The sequence below is a fragment of the Numida meleagris genome, chromosome 4, assembly GCF_002078875.1.
Source record: "Numida meleagris isolate 19003 breed g44 Domestic line chromosome 4, NumMel1.0, whole genome shotgun sequence".
Taxonomy (NCBI): domain Eukaryota; kingdom Metazoa; phylum Chordata; class Aves; order Galliformes; family Numididae; genus Numida; species Numida meleagris.
The window spans coordinates 15164285-15178093 of record NC_034412.1 but is presented as its reverse complement, the minus strand read 5'-3'; the positions used below and the strand labels follow the sequence as shown (position 1 = coordinate 15178093).

Sequence of the window (13809 nt, the reverse complement as noted above, 5' to 3'; positions counted from 1 at the left end):
GAGACGGAAAGGGAAACCAAAAAGATACAAGAAAATAAAAGCAGTAAGATAAATGATCTCGCATCTTAACAGTGGGGGAAGGGGCTGCAGAGACACAGATACTGTCTGTTTCCCCTTGCAAAACCCAAAAAAGCTGAGGCAGAGCCACCAGTAAGACGTGGGGGCCAGCAGTGCGACCTTCCCAGCTGGCCCAACTCTGAGCAGGGCTGGGATTTCAGCACAGGGTGAGTCCCAGCAGCTCCCATGCTCTTTTCCTGCATAACCAGAGAGAGAAGTGTTTCCCCTCTCTTGGACCAATCAGGAGGAAACTTCCTGTACCTTCCCATCACCCACCAAAACAGCTGCCCCGGCCAGGCCAAAACAAGCCCCCATCTCTCCACAGGAGGTGAAATCACCACACACGCCTGCCCCGGCCTGACAGATCTAGGACACCCCAAATAACGGACGCCGGCACTACAGCGAGGGGCAGCCGATGGAAGTAATGAGAAGTGACACTCCCTGAGGGGCTGCGGTCACGCTGGGCCGAGTGGGGATGGTGCTGCGGGACACGGGCACCAGGGCTGCCCTGCACCGCTGTCCCACTGCCGCACCGTCCCCAGCGCAGCCTCCCTGCGAGCAGCAGCACGCTGCCAGCGCGGCTCCAGCAGTAACAAGCACCCCATGACACTGCGAGCAGATGGGCCTGCAGCCGGAGGCACGTCCTGTGGGGTTAGCATTGCGTGCCTTTGCCATGCCTCAGGGTGTGAGGGGGTCATTGGAGGCATGCTGTTGCCCACTCCCTAAATGCGACACACAAACAACTACCAAGTCACAACAGGATTACTCCAGCAAGGAACAATGGCTGGCACTGCTGCCCTATTGCTTCTAAATCCATTGCTTCAGTCTCTTTTCCTCACGAGCACTGCCACACGCAAGTTCACTCAGAGACCAAAGGAATGTGACTCTTCCTCACGTGGCTGAGATGCGAAGCAGGGAGAGAGGCCGTGAGCACACCAGGCACCATCAGCACTTCCTCCATCCCTGTATTAATGGAAACATTTTGCCAGAAAACAAACCCTTCTGCTACCCCATGGGAACTGCGGTTTGGGAGCATGGGGCTCTGGAACCATGGAGATGGCTCCAGCACAGACCCACATTTTCTATGCCTCTTACCAACATCTCCACTCCCAAAAAGCACGGTCAGGCCCGGAGCGTTTGGGACGCAGGCACTCCAGCGCTGCCATCTTGCTGGATGCCCTGGCACAGCGCGGCTCAGCAGAAAGAGCAGCTCTCCCAGCAGCAAAAGGCCAGCAGTGAAGTGCTCTGAAAATGCTCATTTATTAAAATTTAATAATCGCTGAATTATGCAGGTAACTGGACAACGTACAAGGCATTGCTGCACAGCTGACAAAAGGAAGAGGAGGAGTTCATGCTGCTGTCTGCCAGCCTGCACATTACAGACCTTTGATGCTTGTCTCTGTGTGTGACACAGACTATCACTCCATAACTCCCTGCAAACAGGTGCTTGAGCAAGGAACCAGCACCTGCAGGGAGTTATCTGCATTCCAGGGGCAAACAAAGACCTGCAGACCCACTTGGGCATTCCTGCATTGCAGCTGCAATGGCAAATCCTCACCCATGCACAAATCTACGTTCTACAAGGGCAAGGTATAACATTTTCAGGATACTACATCCCTGCTTTTACAGAACTGCACTATCAGAAGACAACTGCATTTGCTATTTCCTGATGTTCCTGCTTAGAACGTTCCCCCTGGACCCTGTCCTCCATGGCTCAACGGAAAGGCTGCTCACCTTGCCTACTGCCTCTCACTAACTGCACAGAGTGCTCTGAGTGCCAGACCAGGCTTGTGCCTTACCTCTGGGCACTAGCCAGTGCAGCTGCGGGATCTTGTTGCTGCCTGTCTCTGCCCCTAGATGATGCAGCACAGCTCGGTGCAGCGTTCCCCACCCTGCCCTTTGCCCTCCCCCCAGCTCAGCTCTGTGGGAAAAGCACAAGCCGCGGCTCACAAAGGCTGTTGTGTCCAGGCTGAGACTCCCAGAGCACTCAAAAGGCAGATAGCAGTTTCGTGGGAGATTGTCCCCTCACGGAGCTGGAGCCAGCAGCTGGAGCCTGTTCCAAGCCGTACCAATTCCCAAGCGGTTTGTGGCTTTGTCATTAACAAACATCATTGCAATCTGGTCTGCATTTAATAACCAGGACAACTGCAGATAATGAGCTGGAGAAATGATCCAGTTCAGAGCCCGAGGCCGGGGGAGACCAGTGGCTCCTCCATTTCCATCCCAGGGTCCCACGCCACCAGATCCCAGCGGTGCCCAGCACCCGCTGCAAAGCCAGCAGCACAGCTCCCTGCTGGGGCCGTTTCCCCACGCTGAGCGGTTTGCTCACCTGCCAGCACTGGCTCTGAGTTGCCCCGAGGTACGCAGCCCCGTTCCCCATGACGGCATCTACCACAGAGAGGCCTCCAGCGATTTCCTTTCACGAGAGATCTCCATATGCCCAGATCAATTTTAACACCTACAATATGTGGCGGCAAGGAGCTCCACAGATCACTACGCCGCTGTGAATTAACACCGCATCCTGTCTGCCTGCCCCTTGCTAACCGTGATGCCTCTGGTTACAACTGCTTCTGCAGCTCGTGGCTGTGCAGCCCCAGCCGTGAGCACTCAGCCAGCCTTCTGCAGAGTGGAGGGGCCCCATCCATCATTCCTTCCTGCACAGAAGCCATTGCTCTCCTCGGAATCTTTCCCAGGTTTCTGCAGCACACCGCATTACGTGCCATAAATTTAGGCAGTGCATAATGGCCAGCTCACTTTGTTTTCCTTCCCCTGCAGTTCCTCACCTTGTTTAGCCGTACGACAACTTACCCACCTCTCCCACTGCTGCTCAGTTTCCTTATGAGCCTTTGATGAACAGCCTTTACCAGATGCACCTGGAAATCAGGCTCCTGGGTGTGCATCCAGCAAGCACCTCCTCGCGTCTTCCCTGCAGAGCACCACCCCGCTCCCACTTCTATCCATCGCATTTCTTAAGCAAACACTGCAACCGGTGATTTTAATAGTTTAGTTAGAAGCATCACCCCACCAATCTCAGTAGCGATAGTTACATCAAGTTTTTTCTCAGCACATATTTTCTCTCAACTATTTCTCAGCACATCTAGCCTCTTACTCAGATTCCTAATACTTGAATAAAGGAGGCAATTTACTCTCTTCCCCTCCTTGGCCCCCGCTTTCCAAGAACTTAAAACTGAGCGAGCTGAATGGTGTTCATCCCCTGGCTGCTAGCTAGACACCCTTATCACAGCTCTCACATCTGATGCCTGCTCTCAGAGCCTCCCACATGCACATGGGTCATGTCTAGGATGCAGCGGACATCAAAGCAGTAAAAAGGCTGGGCACAAGGAGGAAGGAACTATCCTGCTGAGCTGCTTTCCTGAAGATCCCCAAGCTTGATACATGCTTGTAAGAGATCCTATTAACTGAATTAAACAACGCATTCACATTCCATCCTGCTCTGAACTGCCCTTGTGAAGATATAGAGCCTCATTAGCAGAGCAAGAACCCATCCTCAGGAGCACCCTGCTCTCCATGCAGAAATCCCAGCCGCAGCTCTGCTCAGCTGCATCCCATCAGCTTCAGAGAACCAGAGCTCCCCTCCTCCCCTGCCCACCCAGAACAACACCAGGATTAATGAGTCAGGGCTTCACTAGCGCCTGGAAGATGCCACGTGAGGGCTAACCTCTTGCACAGCAGGAACAGCACAGCCCAGGGGCCCCTTCCACTCTGTGCTCACCTCTCAGCCTTTGTCAGGGCTTCTGCCTCCATGCTGGGCTGTCAGTGGGAGAGGAACCCTGAGGGCTTCCCCACACCCTGCAGGGCAGGGAGGAGGGAGCTTACTTTCAGAGATGATGCTAACCCCCTCAGGAGGGCTGCCAGCTGTTCTTACAGCTAGGAAACCCTGCTGTCTCCCATTTGTCAAAAAACATCTTCAGTCAAGTTCTGCTAAATACCGTAACTCCACATGACACATTACCTCCAAGCTGAGTTTCAGAGATTCCCCTGCAGCTAACAGACACAGCTCCTCTGGTCCAGTCAACAGAGATAAGCCACAGAGACGCTTCATTGAGAGCACTTGCCAGACAACTGCAGAAGCTTCGGACAAAATTCACTTGGACTTCACTTTCTCATCCTGTCCTCTTTGCTCCTTTCCCTCTTGTCCAACACAGTGATTCTGCTGCCAAACAGCCTGCAAAACCAAAGCAAACAGGCTCTGCCTGTGGCTTCTGCCACTGCATCACCCCTTCTGGCTCCCAGATTAGCTGTTGCCTGTTGTTATTTGGACATCCCAGCTCACCTGTGGAGTGCTGGCAGCGCCACGAAGTAGGCCCTGGGTAGCCCATGCAGAGACCAGTTCTGCCATGGAGCAGCACTGCCTCTTGTTGGGAGGCTCGCTGCCAGGCACCTGCGCCTAAAAACCCACCCCAGTACACTGCTGCAGCAAGAGCCAGCAGCTCTGAACTGCACAGCTTATGTGATCACTCACAAAGAAGAAAGCTGCTTTTTCACTGGGAACAGAAGGGAAGAGGTTTCCTGGACGACAGCATAAGAGAGCTGAGCAGGTAGAGAGAATTCGGCACCAGAGAGAAGCAATACTTCTAGTGCTGTGCTACCTCCAGCGGCTGCGTGTCCGCAGAAATCACAAAGCACACATGCTGCCTCAGCTCTGATTGCTCTCCCCAGACATTCTCCCTCAGCCACATGGCACTTCAGCATGAGATGATCTCATCCGACGCCAGAAAAACTGAATGGAAATGCCGTGGGGCAGTGAAACAGGAGTAACATCTCTTTTTCACATGCAGCCAGGATGTGGCTGCAGCCTAACACGCACGAGTTGAAGAAGGGCTGCACAAGGAAGGTGGATGCTGCTGACAGCTCTCCCTGAGAGCTTCAGGGCCGAGGGCTGGGGTCCTGCTCCAAGGCTCACCAAGACCAAGTGCTATAGCATCGCAGAACGTCAGGGATTGGAAGCGACCTCAAAAGATCGTGTAGTCAATCCTCCTGCCAGAGCAGAACGCCTAGATCAGGTCACACAGGAATGCGTCCAGGTGGGTTTTGAAAACCTCCAGAGAAGGAGACCCCACAACCTCTCTGGGCAGCCTGTTCCAGTGTTCTGTTACCCTCACTGTGAAGAAGTTTTTTCTCAAGCTAGATCTCCAGCCTAAGTTGGGCCACAAATGGGCTGCCTGATTGTGGATTGCTTGTCTGTCTCACTCCCTGCCAGTCTAGCTTCTCCTAGCCCAGAGACAGCATCACCAGCCTGAGCTCTGCAGATCCCACGACCATTTCATTCTGGCATTGAATGAACCTGCTTGTCCTCTCTGTGCAACTTTCCCATCACTTCTCCCTCTCAGAATCGCTGAAACGCACCGGCCCCTCCCCCAGCCCCTTGGGCCTGGCCACGCCGCATTAAAACAGGATTTATGAGTCGCAGGCACAGACGAGAGTTATGCAGTCTGCACTTCTGCACGCTGCATACCAGCTCCCCAGCTGGTTTAAATCAGGTTAACTCCATCGATGTAAGACATTTAAGGCGAGAGAGTTACATGATTTACAGCAGCTAAGAAGCTGTTATATTATAGTTTGGCAGCTGCAGGTTTTAGATGCAAAGTTTTGTGGGCGAGGATCCAAAGCAGCAGTGAAAACCAAAACAGCTGGGTGGCACAAAACATTTACTCTCAGTGCAATATGCACGCAGCCACGCACATGTTCCACAAAAATCTTAAAAAAAAAAAAACCCAACTGCTGTTCAGTTTTTGAGTGCCATCAATCTGCAAAGTCAGTACACTGTCACAACCTTCTGGCTTCAAACAAAGCACTAAGTTATGGTAGGACAGAAATGCCACGTCACCTCAAAATGATGAACTTGGGAACCTAAAGCCAGGCAAGTTAAACACAAAGGTTGCAAGCTCTCAAAAAAACCTTCAGACATTGATATGAATGTAAACAAACACACAAGATAGAACTTAATATTCCAATCGCAGCCTTCATTTCTGCTGGAGCATGTTTAAGCTTGCAATTAAATCCAGCTCCCATAATAACTGGTGCTGAAGCTTGGGGGTCAGCCACGTCTGCAAAGATGCAGGGTGGCACTGAAACGCACCAGGAAAAATGCTAGTGCTGCATGAAAATGAAGCTTCAAGTACTTACCTTCCACCTCAGCAAAGTGGCTTCTATCAGGAATTGGTTTCCCAGAGAAATAAGGCATGGCCAGGAGAGAAGTTGGGAGCACGGCACCATTCCCACACCACGCATGAGATTTCAGGGGGGCAGCAGATGTGTAGCCCTCCCCGTCTCCAGGCAGAAAGCTCTTGCATTTGCACATAAAAACAGGTGGGTAAAAATACAGACACAGCAGAAATGCCAGAAGCACCGACCTTCACACAGCTCACATCTAAGGTGGCTGAGCTGCAGCTGAGATGAAGAAGCAAGCACCCAGCCAGGCCTCCAGACCCAGAGCAGCGGGAGCAGCCCCCAGGCACTGGCAGCCCTCTGCACGCCTGCTGCCTCCGGCCAGGCCCCGCTGCAAGGCTGGGAAGCAGGGAGCGGGCCGGGAAGCCTTGCCAGGCCGTAAATCACCCGGCGCTGCAGGCACCCCGCACTGCATCTGACCTCCCTTGCAAGGGAAATATAAATCAGCTTTACTAGCAGTTACTGAAACAAAAACTAAACTCGTGAAACTGTAAAATGCCTCTTTAAACATCCTGTGTGCCAAAGAGGCCATTGCAAGCCCCTGTCAGACTGACAGACAGCAAGCAAGCTTTTCAGGAGACAAAACTGCCCACAGTTGGTGAACTGAGGAAAGACATCTCAGTGCGTCTGAACAGCTTTTGGCTGGCAGACTGTGTAATATGGATGTCTTCAGCACACAGTAAAGATGCAGCAGAGGTACCAGGGCAAGTGAACGAGACAGAATTAATACTGTCATTTGTATTCAACAGACTTCAAAGCACTCAGGATGCAGACATCACTAGACAAAAAAATTACCAACGGGTAATAAAGAGCTGGGTTAAACACATTCACTGAAAACCGGAGAGTAATAGCACAGCCAAGGTAGGATGGGACCTCTCGAGGTTGCCCAGTCCTACCCCTGACCACAGCAGGTCACCCAGAGCCCAGGGCATCGCCTACTTCAGCTGTAAGGACCTCCAAGGATGGACACAAAGCATTCTCTGGGCCTGGTCCTTCACTATCCTCACTGAAAAGCAGTTTTTTCTTAAGTGTAAGTGGAATTTCCAACGTTTCAGTTTGTCCCCATCGCCCCATGTCATGAGAGACACATGGCCACAAAGCCAGTGTCCTCCACATTTAGCTTACAGCTCAGCAAGAGAAAGGCTTTGCCTGAAATTTGTGGTGGCAAGATTGCAGGAAATGTTATGCCTGGGCAGCGGCCAGCACAAGCTTCTGCTCCAGCTGCGGAGGAAGCGGTGGTTGCCAGCTGAGCAAGCCGAGGGAAGAGCCATGCCACCGGCATGCAGCAGGAGCGGGCCACTGCCACGTGCCTGGCTGCACTGTTCATGGGCAGCCTCAAAAGCCTGCAGCACAGTGCAGCCTGCAGCTGTACCTGCAGTGTGCCAGGCATGGGGCTGGGTCAGCTGGGGGCCAGTAGGGCAGCCAGGAGCGATCTGCTGCCTTCAGCACACACTCAGCAGATGTTTGAGAAGTGGCTGCTGGATCCTGGAGACATGGAACATGGGTGAGCACGAGGCCTTCCAAGTCTCCAGGGAGAAGGGCATCTGTCTGCTTCTTGGATGGATGCCATGCAACTCAGGAAGGAACGTGACAAATGGGAGCACAGCTACAGAGAGAAAACTTGATTTCTCAGCAGCAATGAACCTCTGAACTCAGTGGCTGTTCCACTCCCAAACTGTGCCAGTGCTGCGCCTTCACCAGAGCAGCGGGCAGCCTGCTTTAGCAGCAGGGTGCCGTGGGGAGCACTGACACCAGAGGGCCCCCAGTCACTGCACCCACCTGCCTGTGCCCCCACAGCAGCAGGGCAGTGAGCTGCGCGCCTTGCAGCAGGGTGACCCAGGCCTCTGCCAGTGCCTCTGCAGGGCAGGCTTGGTGCGGTGACCCTCCCCAAAAGGATAGTCTGGGAACACAGGAAGGAAAGCAGCGTCTGCTCCACTTCCTCCTTGTCTGGCAAGCAAAGGCTGTTTGTGAAACCACAGTGGCTACAGGACATACCAGGGCCCCAAGAAGGCCCCTCTGTTTTTAACTCTCTTGTGGAGGGGTTCCCAAATGGCTCCCTCTCGGACCAGACCCTGCACAGAGGTGGCCCAGCAAACACAAACCACGTGCCTCACGCTGGGAGGAGCCGTGCCCCTACGGGCAGGGCTGGGTGAGCTCCAGACAAGGGCTCGAGTGTGCCACCCATCCCACTGAGCACGGGGCACAGACCCCTCACACTGTGCCCCAGGGCTCAGCCCTTGCTGTGCTGATGCATGACTGCTCACAATCAGCACTCTGCTTCTAAGGGAATAAATGCCAATAGCAACATGATCATTGGCCACGGGTCTTAAGACAAAAAAAAGCCTTCAAGCTTTCTCCCAGCCCTGACCTCAATGTAGGAAAAACAATCCTGACCTACAAAATGGGAGAGATGGGGAAGCCAGCAGGACTGCTGGCTGATCCAAGGCTACAGAGCATGTAGGTTCTGGGAGAAATAACTGCACACAGCCGGGGAGGAAAGTGGGACAACTGAGCCAAGCTCCTTTTGCCAGCTACCTTGTTTTCTTGCAGATTTACTGTTGTTTCCTCACTCCACAACAGTGAAGACATAATAAAGAATGTTAAGTGATCAGTGGCTGTTAACCAGCAAAGCCTCCTAAGAGCTCATCAAAGCCACAGGAAGGGAAGGTGCGCTCAGTAACGGCACTGCTGACACTGGTGAGCAGGCAGCACCCTCACTGTGCTGCAGCACGTGGCACCTCTTTCTGCTGACACACCAAGGGGAAGGGAGGTTGTAAAAACACACACAACATATACACCACTCCATGTGGCCAGGCCAGCTCCAGTCTTGCCTTCTCGAACATCTTGAGGTGTGAGGGCAGCACCAGCCTGCTGTGTGGCACAGAAACCTCCTGCCATCCTCCGATGACGTAGCCTCTTTTCATGGAAGCCTGTTAACTTTGCATTTCACATAGCACACGCGTACAGGCTGTGCTTGCAGCTCTGCTGGGTCTTACCTTTGGGCATGATCCGATGCATTGCGACAGACAAGAAGAAAATCGAGTCACTGTAATAGGTCCCTGATCCAGCACTGAAGTGTTTCTGCATGGCTTCAACGATTGGAAACAGCTTCTCAGTCAGCTCGTTGACATCATGGATTATTACCTAGGAGAGACAGCAGGAGCACCGCTGAGCCATGACGCCCAGCCTCCCCAGCACCAGCAGCCTCAGCTCAGTGCACAGCTGGGAGGCTGCAAAGCCCCAGTGCTGCTTGCTGCCGTTCCACGCCTGCCACAACAGGCAGCTAGGTGTAGCAGGGACAGGAGGGGAGGATTTTTATGGCCACTGTAAATGTGAGGCAGGCGTGGAGAGGCTCCATCAGATCTGTTCAGCTGATGTTTTCCTGCAGCCTCTGGTCCCAGCTGCTGACACCGCCTAAATGTAACCACATATCTGGCCTCCATATGGAGTCAATCAGAGAGGTGACAGCTCACCCCGGGCTCTGGCATCCTGCAGCTCTGAGGCAAGCCAGCCCACGTCATGCACCCTGAGGACCAAGACTTGCTCCCTGCCACAAAGGCAGGCTGCGACACGGTCAGCAACCGAGCCCGGATTTTCTGAACCTCAGCCCAGCAGCGAAGAAAGCTGCGCAGCATGTCCCCAGCAGGGCTGGGAGGGACAGGGGGGCAGGCCATGGCAAGCTGGGGAGAATCCAGACATCGAGCAGTTACTGCAGAGCTGAGCATCTCTTCTGGCAGGAGGTGAGCCCGTGTGCGCTGGAGCTTCCCTGTGCTGAGGGACAAGCAGCCAACGGACCGGCTACTGGAGCCAGGTGGGTAGCACCGCTACGGCCGGAACCAGGACCGCAGGGCACATGGACCTCTGCCACTCCCGTACAGCCTGTGTCGTGTTCGTACTCTCAACAGAACACAGAAACTTTTAAAACAAAACAAAACCTTTGCACTCTGGCTACAAATGACCAAACCAAAAACCTCAGCAGCCCACTGCAGTTAGTTTTCAGGAGTGACTTGAAAGCTCAGCAATGAAGCAAACCACATCTGCTCCAAAACCAGGAGCAACTGTAAATAAACTGTGTCAGCTAATGAAATTTTACAAGCTTATAATTAATTTCAGCCCAAGTTGGATGAACAGGAACTTTCTTGCAGGCCGATGCTCATTACACACACAGAAGGATGCAGGTCACTGAATCACACTAGATAACTGGAGGAACTTTCAGCATAATGAACAGACCTGAGGGACGTGACCCTGGTGCAGATTAGAGAGTTCAGCAACTCCGAGTTGGAGACTTGAGGTCATGCTGCCTTCTTCAGGCAGGAGAAAGCAGGAAAATTCCAGAGGAAACTGAACGCTGCTGAGGACACAGCACAGCAGCAGTGTTTTATTTCTGTTGAGGGATGCTGAGATACTTCCCCTAGCTGGCATTGCCAGCCCCATGATCCACAGAGCTCCCTTCCAAACTAAACTATTCTACAGTTTCACTCCTTTTCCCTAATAAAACTTCATCTGCCTAAAAGCTAGGAATACTGCACTACACATGTAAACACGTAGGTTGGAGCACTGTTTTTTTTTCTTTTTTTTCTTCTATTTTAAATCCTCAAGCAAAGTCGAGTGCTTCACACAGAAAGACTGCTGGAGCCTGAGCTGGTGCGGCAGCCATGCTCTGTGTGGGATGCAGCAGGGGATGCCCTGACACCAAGAGGCTGGCACAGCAGCATGCAGCTGGCCAGAGCTTTGTCCTTCCACACTTCCTTGCTGAAATTCTTTCCCCAATCAAAGCTCAGTTACCAGGAGCATCTCACCCAGGACACGGTGCCTCAGCAGAGCTGTTCCCTCACCAGCAGCACCAGGATTGCTGCAGAAACACACAGCAGAGTGGCACAGCTGCAGTGCCATGGTGCTGGCCTCCCCCTGGAAGCAGCCAGGCTTCAGTCTTCTCCCACCTGAGGAGATGATAAACAGCACAGCAGGGTGGAAAAAAAATGAGTTCAACCCAATTCTAGTCACCTCTGAAACGAGCAGAGGAGTGCCAAGCACCAGCGGACAAAATCATGAGAAAAGCGCTCCTGAAACTCCAGACACAGCAATACGTGTCTTCCCTCTGCTTCCAAAGAAAACAGTGGAAAATGTGTTCTTCTTGCCCGTCCTTTGGTGAAGCACTTCTGCAAAGCAAACTCCTGACATGAGGAATCTTCCTTCCGCAACCGCAGTGCTGTAGAGGCCTCTCCTCTGCCCTGACTTCAGCACAGCCTGTTTATCTGTTGCTAATTTTGTGCTTCACTATTTATTTGTGGAGCAGCTTTCAGTAAATCCCTGTAGCTAAATCTGACCAAGTTCACCGAGGACATAAAGAAAAGTAAGTTCCACGGGTTTCCTGTGCAGACACACATTTTATAAACACATCTCACACTGAGAAAGGACCCTTTCGATTGGTCCACCAGTAAACCACTGCCATACACTCAGTTTCTCTGTTTCCCTCCTTCTCGTGCCAGGCACCTTTGCAGTGACCCCGTAAGAGCAGGGTCTCAGCAGCTTGGTGGTGTGTGCCACACCCACAGAGGAGGAGAGCTCAGGCTTCCCCCACAGCCCCGCTGTGGCTCCCAAAGGCCCTCACCGGGGCGGCTGATAACCACATCCCACAGAGGGGACGGAGCTGTGAATGCAGGGCTGGGTCTGCCCAAGTGAGAAGCACTGACTTGTAGAAACCAGAGTGAGGCTTCCTGAAAGCCAGCCCTCGGGAGCGTGCTGCAAAGCTTCAGCCTCCCTCTAGAGCAGCTGCTGGTGGCTGCAGGACACCTCTACCCCGCAACCAGGGGCAGCTGCAAACATCCAGGTCTCCTGCCGCTGAATTGCATAAGCAGAAAGGCAGCAGTCCCAGAAGAGGGTTCTAAAAATGAATGATCGGGAAGGGCATGCGTTGGCACTGGGTGGTACCATGGAGGGATCCACCTAAACAAGTCACCGAGTGTAGCAATCCCTGTGGGCAGGTGCTGCTCAGGGCTCGCAGGGCATGGCACGGGCAGGTGCTGCTGGCAGAGCCCAGGCAGGCAGGCTGCGAGCAATTCGTGCAGCAATGCTGCTCGCTTGCGGCTCATGGCTCCACGCAGCACCGTGCTGTGGAGCTCCAGCTCCATCTGCTGCTCGCTGCCGGCACGGCTCTCATCTGGGACACAGCTGCACGCAGACGGCGCTCCCAAGGCAATTCAGACCACAGGCCTGGTGACAACGTGCTGTGATGGTCCCAGGACTTGGGACAGTCCAGGCCTGCTCTCAGCGCAGCATGAAGAGTGCTATGTTGACACTGTCCTGTGCACGCTGCTTTGTGCACCTCAAAGCACGCCCGCTCTCACTGTCTGCACACTGTGGGGAGGCTGCAGCCGGCTGTTGCACTCTCCAGGCAGCTTTGTAAGTAAGTGCCTGAATTTGCAAATATGCCCAGAGACCGGTGAGAGCTGGACTGTCACCCTCCCTAAGGGAAAGTTTTCTGATTCCTTTGCTCTAGCAGAGATTCTGCCTGATCCCAGCTCTGCCGGGAGGGCTGGGACAGCTCTTCAATCCCGGTCCTCCCCATGAAGAAGCACAGCTCGGGGCTCACCAGCCCTGCCCTGCAGCTCCAGGCACTCTCCAGGCACTTAGCAGGCCTCAGCTCTGCACCTGCTCTGGGAAAGCAGCGTAAAGACTGGGAGAGCGTCCTGTGAGTACCAGAAGGAAGCCAGGAGAGGCCTCAGGACAGAGATGATTACTGCTGGAGCTACCAGAGGAGCGCACTGAGTGTCAGCCTTCTTCACAATTCCAGCAGCACAAGAGGTGCAAGTTACGCTGATATTTCCTGCTGATATTTTCTGACGACTCATCACTGCGAGAGCTTTGGGAGCTGACGGTGCTAAGGGCGCGGCTGTACGTGTAGGAGATAACATGAAGGCTGCGCCAGCAGCTCCTGCCTACAGCCCGGGTAATGGGTCTGCAGCCTGCTGCCTGCCACAGGGGCTGTACTGCTGCAGTAAGCACCTAAGCAAGCGCTGTTAGGAGAGACAGGATTATTTACCAAAAAGGCTTGGTACGAGCAACACCGAGGTTACATCTGTGGACAGACCTCAGGCTTCTCCAGCAAAGTTCAGCTGGCGTTAAAGGAAACGTTCCTGCAGGGCCGCAGGCGAGCTCCAAGCAGCGCCCCGCGCCTCAGCACAGGAGCACGTCCCCACAGCCGGCAGCATAGAGCTCCAGCGGGCCGGGAACGGGCCGCCCTCGTCCGGGCCTCGGCCCAGCACCGCCCCCCGGCCGGGCCGCGCCTCCCGTCCCGTCCCCCGCCGCACCTGGTGCCGGAAGGCGGCGCCGCGGAGCGCGTCCCGCAGCAGCTCCTCGCCGCCGTCCCTGCTGGCGCTGTCGGTGACGAGGTGGAGGTGCAGGGCGTCCCCGCGACGCAGCCGCCCGTGGCGCAGCAGGGAGCGCAGCGCGGCCTGGCCCTTGCCGCGCAGCGCGGGGTTGCGCTCCGCCTTGGTGAACATCATCAGGAGGTGCAGGGCCCGGCCCGCCTCCCCTCCCGCCGCCGTCCTCTCGCGGCGGGCC

At 54.3% G+C, this 13809-nt stretch overlaps 1 protein-coding gene across 1 annotated transcript in view; it reads right to left on the bottom strand.

Annotated features, from left to right (window-relative positions):
* The window catches only part of XXYLT1 (xyloside xylosyltransferase 1), a 37134-nt gene extending 23331 nt beyond the window's left edge, over positions 1 to 13803 (bottom strand). Inside the window, exons 1-2 of the mRNA XM_021395181.1 lie at positions 13557 to 13803; positions 9243 to 9390 (exon numbers count right to left, since the gene is read on the bottom strand). Coding sequence (XP_021250856.1) covers positions 9243 to 9390; positions 13557 to 13751 — 343 coding nt within the window. The 5' untranslated portion in view covers positions 13752 to 13803. The remainder of the gene's footprint in view (positions 1 to 9242; positions 9391 to 13556) is intronic.